This window comes from Molothrus ater, chromosome 3, assembly GCF_012460135.2.
Source record: "Molothrus ater isolate BHLD 08-10-18 breed brown headed cowbird chromosome 3, BPBGC_Mater_1.1, whole genome shotgun sequence".
NCBI classification, from domain to species: Eukaryota; Metazoa; Chordata; class Aves; order Passeriformes; family Icteridae; genus Molothrus; species Molothrus ater.
The window spans coordinates 111,328,384-111,352,232 of NC_050480.2; the positions used below are offsets into that span (position 1 = coordinate 111,328,384).

General features: G+C 41.7%; 1 protein-coding gene across 3 annotated transcripts in view; it reads right to left on the reverse strand.

Moving 5' to 3' along the window:
- Window positions 1-23,849, reverse strand: part of MSRA (methionine sulfoxide reductase A) — a 236,901-nt gene that overhangs the window by 91,099 nt on the left and 121,953 nt on the right. For 2 of the 3 annotated variants that reach the window (XM_036380688.2, XM_036380692.2), the window contains exon 4: window positions 5,284-5,388. The exons of the other annotated variant lie outside the window; for it this stretch is intronic. In XM_036380688.2, coding sequence (XP_036236581.1) covers window positions 5,284-5,388 — 105 coding nt within the window. The remainder of the gene's footprint in view (window positions 1-5,283; window positions 5,389-23,849) is intronic. 3 annotated transcript variants of the gene reach the window in all.

Sequence of the window (23,849 nt, forward strand, 5' to 3'; positions counted from 1 at the left end):
GCTGGAAACCACGTTTCACTTCCATTCATGCAGGGTTAATTTTCAGCCTGAGCAGAGAACTTTGTGATTGCCAGAGTCAACACAAACAAAGAGCTTGTATCTGGCCGAAAGGTCGGGGAGAGAGGAGAAAATCACCCTTTTCTCTAAAAGGGGAGTCAAATATTACTTTACAGAAATTGTGACACTACAGAAGGGGCACAAAACTGATGGGCTGAAAGTCCAAGTCCCTCTGTATAGGCAGCAAGGAGGTGCCAGCAGGACCATGGTCAGGGTGCAACTTTAAGAAGACAGTCAGGCTCGCAGTCTAAAAAAAATCTGGAAAGCTCTGAGGATGGCCCCATTAAAAAAAACAGGCAATACAGACTTTGCCCAACACCTCTGCAAGCATTAAAAAATAAAATTATCTACAAAGATTTTTTGGTAGTATTTTTTGCATATCCCATTTATCCCCCTTTTCTCTATCAATGACAAAGAAACAACATCTCGAGCCCTTACGGAGCCATCCAGAGCAATCCTCTTATAGATCAGCTCATCCCTGGGAGAGCAGGAATGCTGAGCAGGGCACTGGAGGCTGAGCAGAGATGACAGCCATATGCCACTTGGCAGAAGTCAGGGGGTTGTTTGTTGCTTTTTCAGTCTCCCAATTCTAATGAATTATAAAACAGAGCCTAAATTAACAGTCAGGAGGACTTTGTCAGGGCCCCACACTTTGGAGATGCTCATTGGGGAGGATCTCTTTCAACTGTTTGATTTGATCAAAGGTTCTTGCTTTTCAATTGACTTCTATGCACTCCAGAGCTTCCCTAAACAAGAGCCAGGCTCCTTCCCAGGGACAATTTGAATCCCAGTGAGGTGTCAGTCTCTTCTAAAGGACAACTGCTTGGAAAGCAGGAGTTTTTGAATATTAATACACTCATACAATGATGAATGATGGGACTGGCAGTCTGTACTCTTCAACAACTTGGTACCGACTAAACCGATACTGAAAGGTCTTAATCTGCCACAGAATGTACACATTTGATGTTTATTGACATTAGAACAATGAGACAAGTCCATTATCTGTGCTGGGGGTAGAAGAGGTGAAATGGAGATAAAACACACTGAGCTTCTGTATTTTTGAATGAGAGCTGCACTCAAGAAGTTCAGCACTTGCTGCATGAGACACTGGATTCACCCAAAGATTGTGCTGAATTTTATTAATAAGAAATCTTCTCATTTACCTTCTTAGTCAAAATCTTCTCATTGGCAAACTGAGTCCTGCATTCCCACAAGGCTGCCTGAATAAAACTCACTGTGTGCACACAGCTCAACCACAAAGGAGAAAAACATTGCAGGTCAGAGAGGAACTCTCACTTACAGTATCTTTACATAAAGCCACATTTCCCACAGCCATCTAAAAATAGGGAATAGGAACAAATCAAGGCAAAGAAACAATCCCAACTTAGAGACCTTCTACCCCTCCCCCCACCTTAACAAAACAGAAATTTGACATTGGGACCTTGTGGTTCAGGTTTTTCTCAAATCAAGAAATATGAATGAGGCAAGAAGAGCTTTGCAAAATTCTTGGACTGAGATTAGACCAACAGTATCACAGAATCACAGAATCATTTCGGTTGAAAAAGACCTCCAAGACTTCCAAGATTAAATCCAATCTCCACCTTGTCACCAGCCTAGAGCACTGAGCGCCACATCCAGTTTCAATGTTCCTTGGGGACTTCCAGGGATGGGGACTCCAACAGGAAGGGGACAGCCCCTTCCAAAGTTTGACAGCCCCTTCCATGAAGAAATTCCTCCTGGTGTCCAACCTTTCCTGGTGCAGCATTAAGGAACCACAAAAATACCCAGGTAAAGCAACATGTGCAAGGCTGGGGCATGCAATGGCTTCTGAGAACAATTCCATCTTTTCCAGGGGTAAAGTGCTGGTCTCACTTTTGGCAAATTATTATGGAAGAACCACGTGGAAATTCTGTTGCTCCAAGCTTAGATGAAGGTTTGGGAGTGTTTCCACTAAGCACTGCCGGGCCACACAGATGCCTGAGACAGTTGTGAAGGACTTGGGTATCTCCAGGGCTGGGTGTCACATGGAGACAGGAGCTCACTCCCAGAAGGAATTCAGCCACATTAGCACGGCCTCCTGCCTGGGCTAATTAGGTGATGCTTCCCAGCTGCCAGAAATCCAAGAGTGAATCACACATCTGCCACATCCAGCCTTCTTCTGAAAGCACAGACTGGAACGGTGCTGAACATCAGTTGTGTGAGGATATAAAGACATAATGTCATGATTTTACTTTGGTTTAGAGCCAGAAAGAATCATAAATTCAGCTGATGAGTTTATTTGACCTGTTATCACAACTGCTACACTTCATCCACATAGCAGTGTGCCCAGATAATGAACTTCAGTCATCCTAAAACCCTGAAGTCCTTCAGGCACTTCCCTGCTCTCAGTAGGCCACAGGCTGAGCCCAACCACTTCCAAAGTCAAGACTACAGACATGGCAAAAGATTGACTAGGTGGGTGTTGTTCAAATTATTTCAGCAGAAATCCATTCCTCATACCTGGAAGATGAAGAATCATAAATTCCTGACCATCAGTTCCCAGCTCTGGCAATCAGGACGAATCCAAACATGAGTAAGACACATGGACCAATTGTCCTGATGTATCAAAACAACCAGCCCGGAAGAGTCATGGAAACCCAGAATGGTTTGGGTTGGAAGGGATCTTAAAAACCATCTCACTCCACCCCCTGCCATGGGCAGGGACACCTTCCACTATCCCAGCTTGCTCCAAGCCCTGTCCAACCTGGCCTTGGACACTTCCAGGGATACAGGGGCAGCCACAGCTTCTCTGGACACCCTGCCAGGGCCTCACCGTCTTCACAGCCAATAATTCCTTGCCAATACTTCATCTAAACCGACTCCCTTTCAGTTTGCAGCCATTCTTCTTTTCCTGTCACTCCAGGCCCTTGTAAATATTGCTCTCTATCTTTCCTGTAGGCTCCCTGTAGGTACTGGAAGGCCTCAATGATTTTGCCCTGAAGATTCTCTTCTCCAGGCTGAAAGAAAGCAGCCACCCTCTGCTGATGGCCAATTTCTGATAATCCAAAGAAAAAAAAGAGCAAGAAAATGGTCTAAAACCAGAAATTGGGAGGACAGGAAGAGAAGCTCTTTCATAAACTCTACAAGAAAGCCAGGAGGGCCTATCAGTGTGATTTGAGGGTGGAGATTGTCTTAGAATCACACAATCCTGGAATGGTTTGGAAGAGACCTTAAAGATCACCTCGTTCCAACCCCCTGCCATAGGGAGGGATCTTTCTCAAGGCCAAGCTCCACGTTTTTCAGGAATTGTGCAGATGAATTATCCTGAACACAGCTCTAAAGGAGGGGGTTGGAAAGGGAGGCTCATCAATCATCATCATGGGCCACTGCATTCAACAGATTCACAGGATGCCTTCTCCTGACTGGAATCAAGCCCCTCTTTTAAAATGATGGATTATCTCATCTGAAAGACTCAAAAGGATGGTGATGGAAAAAGAGACCAATGTTTAATTACACTGAGGGTGTAATTAAAGCTGCTTCATTCCACAGTGGAGCTTTCCAAACTTCAGCTCCCAGCTACTGCAGCTTGTTCTGGTTTATCGGGGTCAGGTGCTCAACCGGTCACAAGGTCCCTGCAAGGATGACTTGAGCATGCAATCACAGAATATCCTGAATTGGAAGAGACCCACCAGGATCATTGATCCAATTCCTTGGGGTCTCCCAGGACACCCCAACAATCCCACACTGTCCCTGAGAGTGTTGTCCAAATGCTCCTGGAGCTCTGGCAGTCCCAGGGCTGTGACCACTCCCTGGAGAGCTGTTCCAGCGCCCAACCAACCTCTAAAATAAGAACATTTTCCTGATATCCAACCCACCCCCACATGGCATGGTGTTCTCCCTCTTTCATGTGTCTATTCCCAGCACTGGGGCAGTTTCCCGGGCTCTATATCCTTTTATTGCCCCTCTTCAAATCCCCAGCAATCTTTCCATAGATCCTTGGGATGGCAACGGAGGAACTGCACAAAATGTTCTGATTTCCTGGCCCTGCAGACAGAAAATTCCTGACTCAAGCCCTTTCCATACAGGCAGAAGTTGCAAAAACCACTTTGTGCTCAGTGGAAGACACTTAATACACAATAGTCCCTGGATCCCTCTTTGAGTTTCTCTTTCCTGGGATGGCATCACATTTTGGAGGTATCATCTGCAATTTTTTTGTTCCCAGATGCAGGTAACAAGTGGCATAATTACGATGGCTGTTCAAATATTGAAATGAGTTACTTGTGTGCAGGATTTCTGGGAGATGGGAGAAGGGGTGATGTTTATTGGAACTCTATAAACATGCAAAATGTTTTCTGCACACAGTTTCCCGTTTCTGTTTGCACAGATGTGGGTCGTGTCAGCACAAAACCTCTGCCAAGAAGGATAAATTAAATCCAAAGGTTTGGATAAGGCAGATAGGTAGAATGATCCACTGGTGTTTCTGCACAACATCTCTAACTCCTTTTTGCTCCCCTTCTTCTACTCACAAAATATACTCAGTACTGGTGAAAAATGTAAAATCCCAAGTTGTGATGAAGGATAAAGGGCCTGGGTAGAAATAAAATAAAGTAAAAGAAAAGAAAATAAATAAAAGAAATAAAATTTTAAAATAAAATAAATAAATAAAATAAATAAATAAAATAAAAATTATAAAATAAATTAAAATAAAATAAAGTAAAAATTGAAAAATAAAATAAAATTTAAAAATGAAATAAAATAAAGCAAAATAAAATTTTAAAAAAATTTAATAAAACTAAAAAATAAAATAAGGTAAAATAAATAATAAATTTTAAAAACAAAAGAAAGCAAAATAAAATGAAGCAAAATAAAATTTTAAAAGTAAGGTAATGTAAAATAAAATAGAATAATAGAAATTTTGAAGATGCAAAGAAATACACTCTAATTGAAGAGACAAAAGAAATTACAGAATAAATTGTCATAATCAAAGTTGAAGAGAATTTTCCATTGTCTGCCGTGCCACTCTGTGGGAATTTTCCCAGCCCAGGCAGCTGTAAGGGAGGAGGGGCACTCGGAGCTTCTGTGCTCCCATTCTCCCTCTCCCTCTCTTTCTCTGTCAATAAATGTCTGCAATCATATTCCTGAGCTCCAGTGTGATTTCAAGGTTCATCTCTTCCATGCAGCTCAAACACTAATTATCCCAGCTGTAATTAGTAAGATAATTAAATACTGGCTCGCTCATCACTCTACCTTGTGTCGGGTCATGATTCTCCCAGAAGACCTTGAGCAGTTGCTCAAAGCTGATGTTTTGTGGCTCAAACACCACCCGGACGGCCTCAGTGTGCCCAGTTCTGCCTGCAAATTCAAAATAAAATCAGATTTTAGCAGTGACAATTAGCCAGGGCACACTCAGGGTTTTGTCTCTGCAATTCCAAGCACAGTCCTTTGGTTTTGTTTCATGTTTTCCTAAAAAATACTTGGATTTAGCACCATTCATACCTGAGCTTTTTTGCACAATGTTTTATATTTATGTCAACTCCACTAAATCTGTTTGTTCAGATAGGACCATCATGAAATAAACTGTGTAGAGAGACAAAGAGAGAAAAGAGTAATGTTATTACAGCAGTTTGTTAGCTTAAAGGAGAAAAAATTAAAAATTCTAACAAATATATAACTGAAAACCGGCAAAATATTTGAAATATTCCAAATAGAGCATTAAAATATGAAGATTTCTATGTCTAAGCTGTCTTGACTGGATTTTGTTTCTGTGGAGATATGGATAGTATAATTGATTATTAAATAATTATCATTACTATAAAATATCAATAATATTGATGATGATAAAAACAAATGTCAAGGGTGTGTTTATACACAATCATACAGATAATTCCAAACTGTTTCACAATATCCAACAGGCTCAAAAGTGTCAAAGAAAGCCTGGCTGAACTTCAAATTTTATGACAGCAGAAATACAAGGAAGATTAGCAGATGTTACAGCACTTACAAAAATATTATTCCTATTTTTCAGTTACACTTTGGACAATTTTTTTTCATTTCTGACTTGTTTATGACTCACAATTTTATTGAAAGATCCAACTTCTGAAGGATCTGGCCACATAATTCATTTAAAATTTAATTACTAGTGATATTGATGAGTGCTCAGACTTCTCAGGTGAGAGTCCACCACACAAAGTGCATTTTATGTTTTATATATGTTTTATATTTTATAATTTAAAAATTATACATTCATGAATGGGGGAAAAAAATCCCATCCTTCAATTAAATCATAAAAAGTAAATAGCAAAAGAATAAACTGGATCTGCCTTTTGGTGGGGACCTATTGAGCTCCTTGACCACATTAGGAGGGTTTTATTTAATTTACAGCAGCACGCACCCCAAATTTATTCCACTGATTTCAACAGAATCGGGGAATTCCACAGAGGGTGAATCTGGCTCAGTGCTGGCTCCTGAATGAGCTGTCACTAAACAAGAAAAATCAGATTCTGGGAGTAACTGAGGAGGATTCAGTAGAGGCATGAGGAGAAATTTGAATTTAAAAAAAATGGAGAGAAATAAAAAGGATGCTGGGAAATACTAAAGACCCATGATGAGGCAAAGTGTGACAGCATTTTATCAGTTAACAGGGCACCTGAAACAAAACCTAAACAAGGCACAGAGAGCTGATAAAAGGGATTTGAAAGACTGGGATTAAATTTAGTCTGGAATGCAGAGGAGCAAAGGAGGACACATCTGAGATATCTGTAGTCTAGATATGATAAAATCAAATTGCTCCCTATCTCAACCTAGCAAAGATCTGCTCAGTGAGATGAAAGAGAATACCCAGGTTTCCTGGGAGCTAGAGTGAAGCCAGGTCCTCCTGTCCTGCAGGATGTCCCCAGCTGTGACCCAATTCCTCTCTGCCTTTTACAGTCAGGGAAGCATCTCATAACCTGAAGCCAAATTCAGATGGTGGGAAGCAGGAAGGATCACCCATTCAGCAGAATAAAAACACAAGTTAGAGATAATTGGCTCAACAACGAAGTGAAATGGTCTTCAACAAGAACTGCCGGCCAGCTTAGCTCAGGGATGGAATTTATTCCAGATTTCGTGGTTTAATGCCATTGATGAGCAAAAATAATGAATTTGGTGGTGCCCAAATTGGGACTTTTGCTGCAGCTTGAGGAGAAAAAGGAGAGACCACGACCAGTGGCGTGTCCAGCTCGCCCAAACCAACACGCTTCTTGTCAGTCACACAGGCGCAGGGCGGGCATGGCACATCTCGGTGGGCACGTGTCCTAGGGTGACGTTATGATGCTTGTGTCCCCATTTGTGTGTCTGTTCATGCTGGATATTATGTTCTGTGCCTTCAAGACTGGCTCTGAAGAGTGAAAGTTTTGTTTTGGTTTTGTTATCAGCCGCTCCCCCATGGCTGGGGGGGACACACAGACAGGGCAGTACATAGTTCTGCTTTTGCTTTTTGCTTGGCTTTTTGCTCTGCTCTTGCTTCTGCTTTGCTCTTGCTTTTTCCTTCTGCTCATTCGTTAGTTTAGCTAAGCAGTCTGAATTTTTCCCTGGACTGTTTTTCCTTTCCCTTTTTTGGAACCACTCGAACCTGCTCTGGACTGGGACCTGGGGAACACTCAGAGTTTGCACCTTGTGGCTGTAGCAGCTGCCCCAGCACCAGAGGGACTGATAACAGAGTGACCACCCCCAGGATAGACCTTCTGAATTTGTCATCTTTGTCAGAGTGATGTCATCTGGTATTGTTCATTTTGTGTGCTGGGGGGTGCTGTGCCTTTTAAATAAACAGGTTCTTTCCACTTCTCTCCAAGGAATCCCTCCTTGATTGGGGAAGGGACCGTGTGTGTTCGCTTTCTGGAGGGGCCCCCTTTTGGAGGTTTTCTCCCAAATTTGCCCTAAACCAGGACAGCGTGGCACAGCAATTTGAGCAGTGAACAGGGGTGTGGCACATCTCTGTGGGCGTGGCAAAGCAATTTGAGCAGTAAAAGGGGTGTGGCACAGCAATTTGAGCAGTGAACAGGGGTGTGGCACATCTCTGTGGGCGTGGCAAAGCAATTTGAGCAGTAAAAGGGGTGTGGCACATCTCTGTGGGCGTGGCACAGCAATTTGCACAGGCAGGGTTGCAGATTTCCTCCTGCTAGTGGGTTTATTTGGCTGGTTTGGGGTTTTTTTTTGGTTTCTTGGGTGTTTTTGTTAGTAATGGTTTTTACATGATCAAAAACTTCAGTTAGTGAAAGTGTACATAGCCAAATAGAACCCTCCAGAAAGGATGTGTCTGTCCAGACCCCTTCTGGTGCAGAGTGTTTGAGTTTATCAGTGGTACCAGGGGGTGTTCCAGAAGATGCCTGCCTGTGGTGTGAACAGGTGAACCATCTCCTTTCACTGGTGGCCGAGCTTAGGGAGGAAGTAGAAAGGAGGATCGGGGAAAGTGAAAGGGAAACAGATTGATGGGATTCTGCTCTTCCATCCTTGAGGGAGGCCCACCAGGAGTCAGAGGAGTCCCACTCCTCCCACCATCAACAGGAGGACACACCTGGTGGATGAAGGGGAGTGGAAATGGGTCCCTGCTCCAGGAGGTAACAAAAATTCCTCGTGACCTCCATCACCTTCCCAGGAGCCACTTCAGAATAGGTATGAGGCCCTGGGTGAGGAAGGTCAGCCAGAGCATGTAGAAGAAAATTAGTAAGATAATTAGCCCCCCAATTAGGATTCATCTGTCAGACAGGTCACCACCTCTGACATCAAAAAGGAAAGAAGAGTAGTTGTGGTGGGTGACTCCTTTCTGAGGGAACAGAGGGCCCCATATGTCAACCAGACCCATCCCACAGGGAGTTCTGCTGCCTCCCTGGGGCCCAGGTACAGAATATCACTGAGGAAAAACCTGGGCTGATTCAGCCCTCTGATTATTACCCACTGCTGGTACTCCAGGCTGGCAGTGATGAGATTGAAAAGAGGAGCATCAGGGCAATTAAAAGGGACTTTAGGGCACTGGGCCAAGTTGTTGATAGGGCAGGAGCACAGGTAGTGTTCTGCTCAGGCCCTTTGGTGGCAGAGAAAAATGATGAAAGGAATAGCAGAGCCCACATTATCAACAATTGGCTCCAGGGTTGGTGTCATCAGCAGAATTTTGGGTTCTTTGATCATGGGGCGACTTTTCTGGCACCTGGCCTGCTGGAACTGGATGGGCTCCATCTCTCTGTTAAGGGCAGAAAGGTTTTAGCTCAAGAACTTTCAGAATTCATTGAGTGGGCTTTAAAGTAGGCTTGAAGGGGGAAGGGGATGCAGCTGGGCTGTCCAGAAGCAGGCCCAAGGGTGGTAAGCCTGAGTTAGGGGTGGAATCAGTAACCAAGCAGTGGTGGAGTCCCCATCCCTGGATGTGTTTTAAAAAAAGATTGGATGTGACACTCGGTGCCATGCTTTACTTGAAGTGTTAGAGCATGGATTGGACTCGATCTTGAAGGTCTCTTCCAACCTAGTGATTTTGTGTGATTCTGTGTGTGATTGTACAACTAAAATCAGATTAAAGAGTGGCTTCTGACTTCAGTATTTTTATTTTTTGTAAGCCAACATTAGGCTTATGAAAGGTTTTTATCACTCAGGAGCAAATTACTTGCCTAAGATGAACAGGTTTAGAGCACAGAAAAGTTTCTTAAAGAACTTAAAAACAACAGAGGTTTTACCTTTCCTCCTGACTGAAACAGCAATTACACCTTGTCAACACTGCCTGCTCCTGCTAATCCAGAAGTTCAAAGGATCAGCCTCCTTTTTTTTCCCAGAATAAGGAAATAATGGTGCTCCTCTGAGAACTATAGCCTGACCTCATGAAAAATATCCTCAGATGTGTGGCTAAGAGACTGTTAGAATAGATTTAAAATCAATATTCACCCTCAGGGGGAAAAAAAGGAAGTAATGCTGCTGGTCCTACCAGATTCACCTCTCATTTTCCTCAAAGCCTTTCCACCATACAGTGGATTTTCCTTCTGCTGTGGCTCTTTCTAATTACAATCTTGGCATTGTGACTTTTTGTGATAGGCTTGAGTCTGACTATGAAAAGAGAACAATCCCATTTCGTATGTGTCTCAAGCACTTAATCCAATGCCAAAAGAGCACAGCATCAACCCAGCTCACTACTCCTCTGTATGGTGAAAAAAAACAATTGAAATATTTCTAATCAAACCATTTTGGTAAGAGTTCTTAAAAATGGAGAGGCAGCAATCAAAGAGAAACAATAAGCCCACTTGTTCTCCAAAAACCTGCGTGTCTTTAACATTCAACAGCCTGACACTGAGGAGCTGCAAGGATTTCAAATGATGTGAGTGGGAGATGTGATTTTCTCAGTGACATCAGCTCTTCACCTTAGTGCCTCCTTCAGAATTCCTCCTGAAATGTCCACTTATATTGTCAGAGAGTCACGGTGTCCTCAGTTCACCCTCTACTTTTAATTAGCGAATCTTTAATATCCCACAGCAAAAGTTTGAACGAGTGTGAACATTTCTAGAACCCTCAATGTCTGGATCACATTTTTAAAATAAAATATGGAATTCTAATTCCATAGTTCCATGTGCTGCTCTCTGTGCAAAAAGAAACCCTTTCTTTATCAGAGCCATTATCAGATTTCCAGTGCTGGAGCTCGGTTCTTTCAGCTCTGGAAGGGCTTTAACCATTGAAGAACCTCCCAGCAGAAGAGAAGACTTATTACACCAAGGCAGAGAGGGCTGAGTGCCAAGAGCAGATTGTCTGTTTATCCTGGATCCATTTCCCACTTAGAAAACACGGCCTCTCCCAGAGGATTAACTCCAGCGAGCTCCTTCAGTGGGGATTCCAGCCCTGGCAAAAACATCCCCCCACAAAGAGCAGGAGAAAAAGATGTCTGAGTGACACATTTTCAATTCCTTTCCTCCCTAAGAGCATTTAGACTCTCACCTCCTTAATCATGTCCCAGGTGAGTGCCCAAGCCGAGGGATTAGGGAAGAGAACTCATTCTTTTTAACTGGCTGGATCCAGGGAGTGTTTAATTATCTCCAGCAAAGTGGAGCAGCTTCCTAGGGCTGGCTGGAGAGCTCCTCACCTGGGAGTGTCCAAGCAGCCACCTCCACCTGGCCCTGCCTCAGGTGAATTAAATCCTACAGTGCAAAAATTCCAAAACTACTCCCTCCTGCCTCCATTCTGCAATAAAAAAGGACCTGGCTCTTTTGAGAAATAAGGTCCCGACTCCAGTCAATCACAGAATCCCACAATAGTTTGGGTTGGAAGGGAACACAAAGATCCTTTTTTCCCGTTTATTTGTACTCAGGCCTATTTAACAGCTCTTCATCACAAGAATGGCCCAGAGTCTGAGGAACAACTTATCCATTACAGCTCCTGCTCCCAGTCTATTCCATAAAGAGAAGATAATGACTTCTCACACATTTTCAAAGAGTTCTCAGAAAATAACTCCCTCTTTTCTCACCTCTTCCAGGAATCCCTGAACTGCCCCTGTGCTTGTCACACCAACAACACCAACCTCTTTGGGATCCCAGATTGCGTTTGGGTTGGAAGTGACCTTAAATCTCATCCTGTCCCACCCTCTGCCATGGGAAGGGACACTCCCACCATTCCAGGTTGATCCAACCCCCATCCAACCTGGCCTTGGACACTTCCAGGGATCCAGGAGCAGCCACAGCTTCTCTGGGCAGCCTGTGCCAGGGCCATGATGCCAATGTGGAATGTAAAGAAACACAACCAAACTTCAGCACTCACTGATTTGGGAGTTAAACCAAACCCTGCTATCCAAAGTCACGGCCCAAGTGGAAATGCAAAATACTACCAAAAAATGGTCATGGGAAGGTCTTTTGAGCTTCTCTTTCTCCAAATCAGCCTGGGAATTTTTATTAAGTAATGGTTATTGCTTCCAAAATTCCCATTGCCTTCCTATTCGTTAAAAAAACAAACTAAAGTTTCAGCACTAAAATACTAGGAGCCCAAATTTTGGTTGTCCCCTTCCCTTTATATTTTTTCCTTGAAACCAATGAGGATAAAAAGAATGGAAATAATCCCAGATTCATAGATTTTAATAAGGTTCCATTAAAATATTTTTATTTGAATTCCTGCCCCACACTGAAAGAATTTAATGGAACAGACCCTTATTTTGTACTTCTACACTGGCACTAGCATGTGGCTAATTTATTTTACCTCCTTCTTTATATTTTAAACCACTTTAATGACTTTACCAGCACTGAACTAGGAGATAATGCTTGGTTTGTTAACTACTGTGAATTTCTGCTTTAGAAAATATCATTGTTTAACTTCTCAGTGTGATCCACACTCTTTTTTCATCCAGTTCTATCAAAACATGTCAATCCTCTCCAGCAAGAAGCCAATTTATCACCATGGGCTGGCCAGTCCTGCAGTTCTAAACCAAAATAAATTGTCCATAAATTCTAGAAACTTCCTGAAACTTCTGCCTGGACCACAATAAAAAGTATTTTTTAATACCTACAGAAAGTACCTCATACAGCAGCTATGGTGTGGTGCCTCTGCAGAGAAAATGCTATTAAATTTTGTTTATTTGGTTTATTAGAGGACCAGTGAATCACCCAGTAAGTGAAAATTCATGAAGATAAGAAAATTTGCTGATAAAACAATGAACTGCTATTTCTGGGGACTTTTAGAATGACTTCATTTTTTACCCCTTAAAAACAAAACCAAGAGAATAAAATTGCTAGTAAAAAATGGGTTTGAGCATGCTGTTATTGTTACTTTTCTGACAGAAATGCTCATATTTTTCAGTAAACTACTGAAAAACTGAATTAAATTTAAAAAGATTGGCAATTTTCACAAAAAATACTGATTTTTTTTTTAAATCTGCCAAACAAAAGTACTAAATGAACCTGTTTCTTATTCGCAAGTATTTAAAATTTCTGAGGCTGAGCTGTAAAAATTTTCACTGTTGTTTGCTAAAATCCTGTCTGTTCTTTAACAGCAAAATGGGTTTGATAAACAGAGTATTGATTGGTTTTGCTGAACAGAATATCTGGAAGCGAGACCACTGCTATAAACCCTTTTTATTTGTAAAATGGCTGTACATTGAACAGCCAATAAAAGGGGGAAAATAAATTAAATAAACCTGTAGAAAAAAAAAGGAGATGGTAAAACTTTCCTTATTCACCGTACTTATTATAGGTGATGTTTTTATAGGCTGAATGTCCACACTAAAAGCACTTAAAAGGGAATCCCCTTTTAGACTCCCTCTGGCCTGGTCCTGTGGACCAGATGCTGTTCCCAGTTGGAATGTGCTCCTAGAAAAGATATTCTGGTTTAATTTCAGCCAAGTGAGGGGAAAATGTTGAAGATGGGCTTATAATTAACACCATGGTCCTATGGAATACAAGGTCTTGTCAGCCAAACTCCATTTCATCCTCCCATGAAATTACAAGTCTGGCTGTAATAAATGTGGGATGTAATAGCATGGATGGAACTTAGGCTTTATTAGTGCATTTGACTTATTACTTCATGACTGATTAAAAAATTAACACTCCCCCATATCGATAGTGCACATGTTAAGTGGATTAAGACTTGTCTAAATGACATCTCTAAAAAAAAAAAAAAATGGTGCAAAGGGAAAAAGGCTTGAATGGCAGCATTTTTATCTGTCCTCTGCAGGGACTGCTACAGAACCTGTTGCTCTTAAAGCCCCTCATCAGGAATTCCAAAGAAATATAAAGTCTCAATTTATAAATTCTGTGGATAACTCAGATGAGGAGCTGATGGGATGGTCTTACAAAGCCACTTCTTGCTGCACTGGGGCCACTGAATCAAAAATGTATTAAGGAAGTCAGAGGTAAAATCTCTGCTGGAGGGAAAAAGGGACACACCTGGCACCTGCAAGTGGGGAACAACCTTTAAGGTAAAGACAAGGGTGGAAATAAACATGGAATTTCATTGCCACACTGCAATAAAAAGAAAATAGGGCCTGAATTGGGATGTCAAAGAGAAAAGGGGTTGTGGGAACAGCTCTGGTGAGATCAACCCTGACACTAAGAAATCCTGAAAAGTCATTTCAGTGACAAGTTCCAGATGAATTTACCCTTTCCAAAAGAAACCCCTGGAGGTTTTTAACTCAAGGAGATGAGCACAGAAGGGGAAGGGGATGCCAAAGGGGCATTTGAGAAAGCAATGGAAAGGCAGATCAAGAGTCAGAGGTAGGGATGAAAACCAGGGAATTCCAGATGGAATCCAGCTTTTAGATATGGATATGGAAAATGGTCCCTGCTCAGTTGCTCCACTGGATCTTGGGTTGCCCCTCTAAACCCATGTCCTATGAAGCACCTCTCCATTTCCTGACATTTTCAAATCAGATCAGATTTCCTTCTGGGAGAAACACTTCAGTCAAATATCAGCTAAACTTAAAGGAAAAAAGTGATAGGTCTTGATAAAACAGTAACACGATGAAACATAATGATCTATAATATAAAAATGTCAAACTAAACAATGCAGGGAGCCCTTACCAGCCTTAAAGTCTGGGAATATATGAGTGAATTTTCCCTTTTTCCTTTGTTCATTTGGCTTTAACGAAGCTTTTCTCTGCCAAACTCATCTGTGCAAAGAACTGGGACTTTTCAGTTATCTTCTTTTCATCATGGTTGATGAGGAAGACTCTGACCCAGCTACAAGTTCTATATCATTTTTATATAGTGGAGTTGAAATCTTTTAGCTATGGAGTTGGGAATAGGAAAAAAATCCACATTCTCACATTAAAAAAATTCTCATTTAAAGCCCAAATTTAACCCTTAACTGACACATCCAATGGATAGAGCCGTTACATTCCGATAAACTGCATTTCCTGGCAAATGGGTTATGCAAAGGTGCTCCCTGGAAGTTGGATGGGGCTTGGAGCCCAGAGCAGCTGTGGCTGCCCCTGGATCCCTGGAAGTGTCCAAGGTCAGGCTGGACAGGGCTTGGAGCAGCCTGGGATAGTGGGAGGTGTCCCTGCCCATGGCAGGGAGTGGCACTGGATGAGCTTTAAGGTCCCTTCCAACCCAAAGCATTCTGTGATTTTATGCTTAAAATTATCACATTACAGGAAAGACGTAGTGACTGACAATTTCAGATTCTGTGTTTCGGCAGAAATCAGCCTTGAACTGCTCATTTTAGGTTCCTGTTGGATCTTTTGGGCTGAATGAACTGTTTCCTCTAGGGAAATAATGGAATCACGGAATGGTTTGGGTGGGAAAGGACCTTAAAGCTCATCCCATCCCACCCTCTGCCATGGGCAGGGACACCTTCCACTATCCCAGATTGGTCCAAGCCCTGTCCAGCCTGGCCTTGGGCACTGCCAGGGATCCAGGGGCAGCCACAGCTTCTCTGGGCACCCTGTGCCAGGGCCTCCCCACCCTCACAGGGAACAATTCCTTCCCAATATCCCATCTAACCCTTCCTCAATAGCCCAAATACTGAGTTTTACCCATTTGCTTCAACTGTGACTCGTTCTGAAGAAGGCAAATGGAAAACAAGAATTCCCTTTTGGCTGGAAAGGGAATGATATCCCAGGACACAGCAGGAGCAGAAGACCCAAATCTTCAGAAAAGAATTTTAAGATGTGATTTATTGCCAAAAATGGGTGTAATGTCCCCAGCCAAAGCCATTCTGGGGGTCTGCTCTTGTACAGAAAAAGCTTAGATTTAAAAGTCAATAATAAATACATAAACAACATATCTGGATTTAGTAACCCAGCTTCAATCTATAAAGAGAATTGTTTTCATGTCCAAATAACAGAAAACATGATTGATTTTTTTCCTGAAAACTTTACAGCTTTTAGCTGCCAAGCCTCTGTGCCACTGTTATGCAACACAAAGAATTTCCTTAAATAAATGGGTGTAACAAAAAGCAGAGAACAATAGGAATGTGAGGAATATGTCATATGAGAAGAGCTCTGAAAAGTGATAAATGGAGGTAAATATAATACCTGGGAACATCTATTAATAGCAAGTTGGAGAGTTGGAAAATAATAACTAATCTGGAATTTAAAAAACAAGAAATGAGAGTAAGAGATTCTAATATTTAATATTTTCTATTAAAACTACAAAAATTGTGGTTTTCTCCTTGTCTCTCTAGAGTGAATCCAGTAAGAGATTACTACTTGGAGGAGATCTCAGATTAAAAGGTTTAGTTTCTGAAAGGTGACAATTCTGACTCTTTCTGAAGCTGGAAACCACCAAAGAGCTTAGAAAAAATTGTGCAGATCTTATACCTGAGAACTTTAGACAGAAACCCATTTTAAAAAAAAGTAAAGGATTTTTTTTGTATTTAGTGTGAAAGCTTCTCCTTCATAGATGATTTTTATTAAACTACTCTGACAGTTCTATTATAAACATAAATAAAACAAGGCAACAGAGCAAAGTTTGTGATGACAAACAGACACTCAGAGGGCAAAAAGGGAGCTGGGATGAAAATTCAGAATTAATTTGCACTAGACAAATACTTCTAAGTCCACCAAAATTATTAAAAGAATTCTATAAAGTTCTAAAAATGCCCAAGCAACTATTTGCTGAAAAAGTCTTTAGGAGAAACTATTAAAGAGATTCAAAAGATAAGATTTTGACAATTTATATATCTAGAACAGCTATTAGACACATAATTAATTAAAATTATATTTAATAATTTCATTTACAGTACTTTCCCTCAAAGAGCTTTAGAAATCCTGCTATTTCTTTTAATTATAAATTACAGCCATTGCCCCTCTTCAAGTGATATTCCTGCAAGGTTATTGGATGAGGGGGCAAAAAATTTGCCCAGTAGAGATATTAAAAATTGAAGTAAGGTCAGAAACTGGGAAATCAGGAATTTGCAGTCTTGGGTGTGTAGTACAAATGTCTGCAAAGAGCAAAAAAGGAGAGTTCAAATCACAAAAAGCTACAAAATTGGTTGTCTGGTTGATAAAAATATATCTAAACCCCTGAAAACTCTGTTAATCAAAAGAGCTTGGAGGCAGAAAATCATCCTGGGAATTCATTTTTGCTTCAGCTCCTTGACTGTAAGTTTATTTTTCCCAACCACCCTCATGAAGGTCCCTGCAGGGAGAAGAATTTTGCTCCATGCCCAGCATCATTGGAGGCTTTATTCCAGAATATCCCATTTCTGATGGTGGAGAGAGGAATTCCTCATTCCTGGAATCTGAGCACAAATCCCCGCTTAGTGATGAGAAGAATTTTCTTAAGGATTTGTGAGAAATACACTCCACAAAGCCCATTAAGCACAGAACCACATCAAATACCAGCTGAGAGACTTCTACAGCTGCACGACCCAGGTCTGAGACCAGGTTTAAAAAACAAAGAGGAGTAGATCAATCACTGGCCTTTAATAAATCTTTACAGATATTTCTCCTTTTTTTTTTTCATGTGGCCAACTTTTTAGACATTATTAATTCTCAATTTTAATGAATGGCTCTGCAAAGCTTAACCTCAAGAAGTCATGTAAAATGAATTATTACCATGATTAATTATGCTGGGATAAGCCAATAAGAGCAGCCTTTATTTCAGCCACTAATACAATTAATTAAAATTAGTTCCAGTAAACAGTGCAGTGCTCGCACAAAACAAAAAGTATTTTTGCTTTTTTTCTTTTGCTAAAATGTAAATATCATCATTCACATTAGACCAGTAAAACCATTTCCCTCCAGTTTAAGCCTAATGAACATTCACTGTATTTGATTATCCATTATTACTGTTCAACCAGCCCCAAAACAAGAGTTTTCAACTACACATCACTTGTATCCTTTTTATATTCCCATTTAAAGGGGATCATTTCAGCAAAGAAGGGATTTTTAATTCAAGTGAAACCAGTATTCTGCGACATTTACTCCTCCAAAAAGGAATGACCAATTTGGATGCCCCAAGGGTATTTAGAAGACAATGGGAAAAAAACCCTATTGTTAAATTATTTTAAAAAACCCCAAAACTCAGAGAATTAATATATGGAAATAAAGTGGATCACTGTGCTCTCATTTATGGATTTGTACATCCCTAATACTTGGAGAATTTCTTGGATTTTAGGAACAATAACTCTGGCAAAAGGAGGGGTACAAATTTCCTTTCTCACAGCTAAGAAGCCTTGGACATTTTTTTTTCTTATATGGAAGTGAGCTCTGGTTTTGATGCACTGGAAGATCCTGTGGCCAAAAGCTGAGGTTACATCAAACCAACCTGGAATAAAATGCAATTTTGCAACACTGAGGGAGAAATGCTTGACATTATTTATCTTCTTAGGATATAATGGAATCACAGAAGGGTTTGGGTTGGAAGGGAGAATAAAGATTATCTCATTCCAACCCCCTGCCATGGGCAGGGACACCTTCCACTATCCCAGCTGATCCAAGCCCTGTCCAGCCTGGCCTTGGACACTCCCAGGGATCCAGGAGCAGCCACAGCTTCTCTGGGAATTCTATTCCAGGGTCTCCCCACCCTCACAGCCAAGAATTCCTTCCCAATATCCCATCCATCCCTGCCCTCTGGCAGTAGGAAGCCATTCCCTGTGTCCTGTCCCTCCATCCCTTGTCCCCAGTCCCTCTCCAGCTCTCCTGGAGCCCCTTTAGGCTCTGGAAGGGGCTCTGAGCTCTCCCTGCATCCTTCCCTTTTCCAGGGGAACACCCCCAGCTCTCCCAGCCTGGCTCCAGCCCCTGGAGCATCTCTGTGGCCTCCTCTGGATTCATTCCAGCAGCTCCACATTTTCTTTTTTCAGCAGGGATTGAAAGCCCAGCAAATGACAACAGCCATATCCCACAAGGTGGAAGGCTCAAGCAGGACATTTGGACAACCTCTATCACCAGGAGGACCATCCTGCAGTGCATCCCTTCTGTAACCCCCACCCTGGAGCTGTTCCTGGATTGGCCTGATGGCCTGATGAGTGTTGGAGATAGTCCTGCTTCCCATGAAAACTTGGAGCAAAGACCTCCAACCCCAATCTCCAGGATCCTACTCCTTGACTCTAATTATGGCCACAAATCTCAGCTCATTCTCATCGTTCTCCATTTTAAATCAGAAATTTACTTTAGGTGAATCAGACCAGTCTGAACATATCAAGAAACTCTGGCATCTTAATTACCTTTAGCAAAATTTAGGAGTGATTTTACTTGCAAATACACAGTACTGGGAGCTGTCCTAGGTGCTGGGATTAGATCTCTTCATTTGTCAGTTGTTGGAATGGTCACTCCATGGTATTGGATCATCCTGTAAATGCCTCTCTCCCTACACACACAGTGTCCAAGGCCAGGCTGGACAGGGCTTGGAGCAGTCTGGGATAGTGGGAGGTGTCCCTGCCCATGGCAGGAGCTGGAATGGGATGAGCTTTAAAGTCCATTGTAGGATTCTGGGATTCTGTCATTCTATTCAACGATTTTTTTAAAATAAAATTTTTAATATCTATTTTTCATTTTTTGTATTGTTTATTATGATTCCACTTATAAATTTGCACAGATATAATTCCTGAGTTGGGAAATAAGGCGAGACAAACATGAACCCTCCCCAGAAATGGGATGTAAGTGTGTGAGGGATGGCCCCCCTGTATTATGGGTCATACAAGAGTTCTCACACGCTCCTTCAGCACCTGGGATGGTTCAAGGATAAGAAATGTGTGCAAATAATCATAAAAATTATCCTCTCTCATATTTTATCTCTTCTTAAGCCTTCCAGAAGTCCCAACTCCGCTATGGCCTGGCCCAGCTGTTATCAGTCACATGAGAGACTCTCCTTTACAAATGTTCAGAATTAAAGATGGGATTAAAAATAAAAATAATACAAAAGAAACCCCACCAACTTGCATTTAGCAAGCTTATAATAAAAATTAAAAGATACTAATAAATACTGTGCTTATAAGCTGCTCTAAATCTATCCAAAATGCCCCGCAGTGAAGTCTTACATCAGTTATTATTGAAACATTAAATGCTTTTCTTCCAGGCTTCCAGCAATCAATTTAACTTTCAGTCATCTTGTCCCCATATGTGCTGCTCCTGTTGATGAAATGGCTATTAATAAAGGAATAGATGGCTATGAATCAAAGCAAGCTCTACTTAATCACATTAATCCAGAGTATGTTAAAGGCTTCAATTTTCTAAATAATTTTGGGCTTAATGCCTCTGAGATGGGCAGACTGCTCTATTGATGCAGCATCTGGTCCAATTTAAGCTGCATTGTGAAGGAGGAATTGTTAGGCCCTTGCAAAATTAAGGAAGACTGACAGTTTTAGGGATGCAACCAAAACTGCTACGGCTGAGACAAAAGATCCTGCAAGATATTGAAAAAGGGCCCGTGACAATTAAAAGGCAGCCCCTGCTCTGCAAATGCAGCTCCAGTGCTCAGTGAATTGTGTATGATTAACTTACTCCTCCTGATGGGATGAGCACTCCACACACTTCACCAGCGCCGTATTTTCCAGTCATTGAACATCCAACAGCTGCTGCTGTGAAATATGTTCACTTACCCATTACATTGGGATACCAATTAGGGAGGAATTATTTCAAAGGGAATGGCACCACCACCAACACTATCCTTGCAAAAGCAGAAATTTCTGGCTTTGGGATTTTTTTTTCCCCCCGCCGAGCATATTTTTTATTATTATTATTATTATTATTATTTTGTAAATGGAGGAATTTTGCAATGAAATTATATTTGCCTTGGCTTGTAGCACTGAAATGCTGCTGCATTCAACTCAGATTTTTTTTTTTAACTATTTTAAATACTTCTAGGGGGAATAAAATCCTTCATTGGGGAACTGGTTTAAAATGTTTTCAGAATATTTCTGTAGGAGAATGAGTTTTAAAACCCAATCTTCATAGAAAGTTGTCAGTGAAGGAGACAACATGGTATAGTCCATCTACATTTTAATATTAAAACTAACATTACATTTGCTATTACATTTTAATAATATTTAATATTAAAATTACAAGAGCTTCAGAAGCAGATATTTTGTCAGTAACTTGATTAGAAATTAAAGTAAATCCAATGAACTTAGTGAATTTTCACTCCATATGTAAGGAATGAATGAAGCCAGAAAGTCACATTCTGCAGAGCTGTAGACATCTGTCCGAAACCTTTAATTTCAATTAAAATAATGTTTTAGTTAAATATACAGAGCAGTTTAGGGGGCAGACATTGAATGTAGTTTGTAATATTAAATATTGCAAAATGTGGACAATTATAAGGTGCCCAAAGATGATTTTATATTACACACTGGAGCATCTACTTCATCTTACAGGACTTGAGAGGAATCAGAACTTTAAAATAGATATTAAAATTAAGCAAAATATCCAGATCTATAGTTCCTCTTCAACTGAATAAAATAATTTAGATGTATAAATGTCACCATCATATTTTCAGAAAAATCCTCTTTGCCCAGGATTTCTCTCCTGGGAAACTGAGAAGCCTCAAAGAGAAAGGAAAACAGTATTATCTCATTTGATTCTCCTGTGTTTTGCTGCTTTGGAATGTGGTTGGAGATTGTTTATCCAACATGTGAATTGTTTTTACTTAATGACCAATCATGGTCAGGCTGTGTCAGGACTCTGGAAGCAGTCACGAGTTTTAATTAGAATCTTGTTAAGCCTTCTGTCTGTATCCTTTCTCTATTCTTTAGTATAGTTTAGTATAGCATTCTTTAATACAATATAATATCATGAAATAATAAATTAGTCTTCTAAGAACATGGAGTCTGATTCATATTTCCTCCCTATGACAGAGGACCCTGAAAATACCACATATAAACACCAAAATTTATCAGCTAAAATTCTCTATGACTCCAGGAGACAAAACACAACTTCTGAGTTCCTTCCCCTTGCTACCTGTGCTTTCCTCCAACACTCAGTCCCAGAAAAATCCATATATCCATGGATTTCAAAGCCCCTTAGAAGATAAGATAAACTATCTCCCTTGTTTTCATGAGTGAGGACAATGGGCAGGAAGAGCTGAAGGTCACCCAAAGTCAGCCTTGGAGCCAGGAATGAAAGGGAAGGAACTGAACCTGCAGGTAACAGCCCAGCTGCCCCCTGCTCTGTTGCCCTGATTTTTTAAGATTTTCTAAGCCTTCTAATGTTTATATTCTTGTAGCAAACATTCTCACACACTTTCTGTAAATAATTCATTGTTTTGCATGCTTTTATGGAGGAGGAGAAATCTGATGGACTGTTGGTTTGTCCAGTGTCATTGGAGAGGTGGCATTTTCACCCTCCAAGCCACTGTCACTTTTGGAAATCTGTAAATGTTGGAGTCAGAAAATAAACTTCCCTTTTTTCACCTTGAGAGCAGCAGTGTGTGCGCTCGTGTTGTTTCGTGTCCTACAGCGACACTGCTCCTCCTCCCATCCTGCTCCAAAGGCCTGCCAGGCAAATTCCAGCAGGGAACCACTGCTGAGGATCACCAGGGAGGCAGGAGCAGCAAAGGGCAGGAAAACAGATCCCAGCACATCCCCTGAGACACCTGTGCTGCCCTCGGAATGGAATGGGAATGGCTTTGGCTGCAGCCAGGGAGAAGCTCCATTCCTAGGAAGGGTTTCAAAAGGGGTTTTATGACCAGCAGGGAAGAGGGGGATTCTGCCCCTCTGTCCCACTCAGGTCAGACCCCACCTGCAGAGCTGCCCCAGCCCTGGGGCCAACAGCAGGAGATGTGGAGCTGCTGGAGAGAGACCAGAGGAGGCCACAGAGATGCTCCAAGGGCTGGAGCCCCTCTGCTCTGGAGCCAGGCTGGGAGAGCTGGGGGTGCTCACCTGAAGAAGGATCCAGGGAGAGCTCAGAGCCCTTTGAAGAGCCTAAAGGGGCTCCAGGAGAGCTGGACATGGACTTGGGACAAGGGATGAAGGGACAGGACACAGGGAATGGCTTCCCACTGCCAGAGGGCAGGGATGGATGGGATATTGGGAAGGAGTTGCTTCCTGTGAGGAACAATTCCCTGTGAGGCACATGGGGTGCCCAGAGAAGCTGTGGCTGCCCCTGGATCCCTGGAAATGTCCAAGGCAAGGTTGGATGGGGCTTGGATCAACCTGGGATAGTGGGAGGTGTCCCTGCCCATGGCAGAGTGTGGGACAGAATGATCTTTAAAGTCATTTCCCACCCAAACCAGTCTGGGATTGTGGTGTTGGCATGACAAGCACAGGGGCAGTTCAGGGATTCCTGGAAGAGTGAGAAAAGAGGGAGTTATTTTCTGAGAACTCTTTGAAAATGTGTTGAAAAGTTGTATCTTCTCTTTATGGAATAGAGTGGGAGCAGGAGCTGTAATGGATAAGTTGTTCCTCGGACTCTGGGCCATTCTTGTAATGAAGAGCTGTTAAATAGGCCTGAGTACAAATAAATAACCACTTGTCAGTGCCGCTGATTTATAAAGAACTCATTTCTAGGTGTAATTCTATGGCAACAGCTTTTGTAAGGCACTCTTTGACACTGCAGCAGAGCTCCTGTTTAACAATTCAAATGCAGAAAAGATGGGAATAAAGGAGGCAAAAAGCAACTCAGTGAGATCCCTGCTTGCAGCTCAATTGTTTTGATGAATTCTGCCCTCACACGTTATATGAACATCTCATGTGCAGACAAATCCTGTTTCATGGGAACAATGGGTGTGCATGGAGAAAACTCTCTTATCATATGGAAAATAAAGGAATTAGAGGAGAATCAGAGGTGATAAATAGATGAATATGCAGGGAGACACTTGGCTTTCCACTCAGTTGGTCTGCAGGATTTGCCTTCCATATCTGCTGTGACACTGATTATTCCTGCACTTGGGTGGATCAAAACTGCCTGGCAGAAAAGCAGGAGCAACAAATAAAGTTCTGCTGCAAAG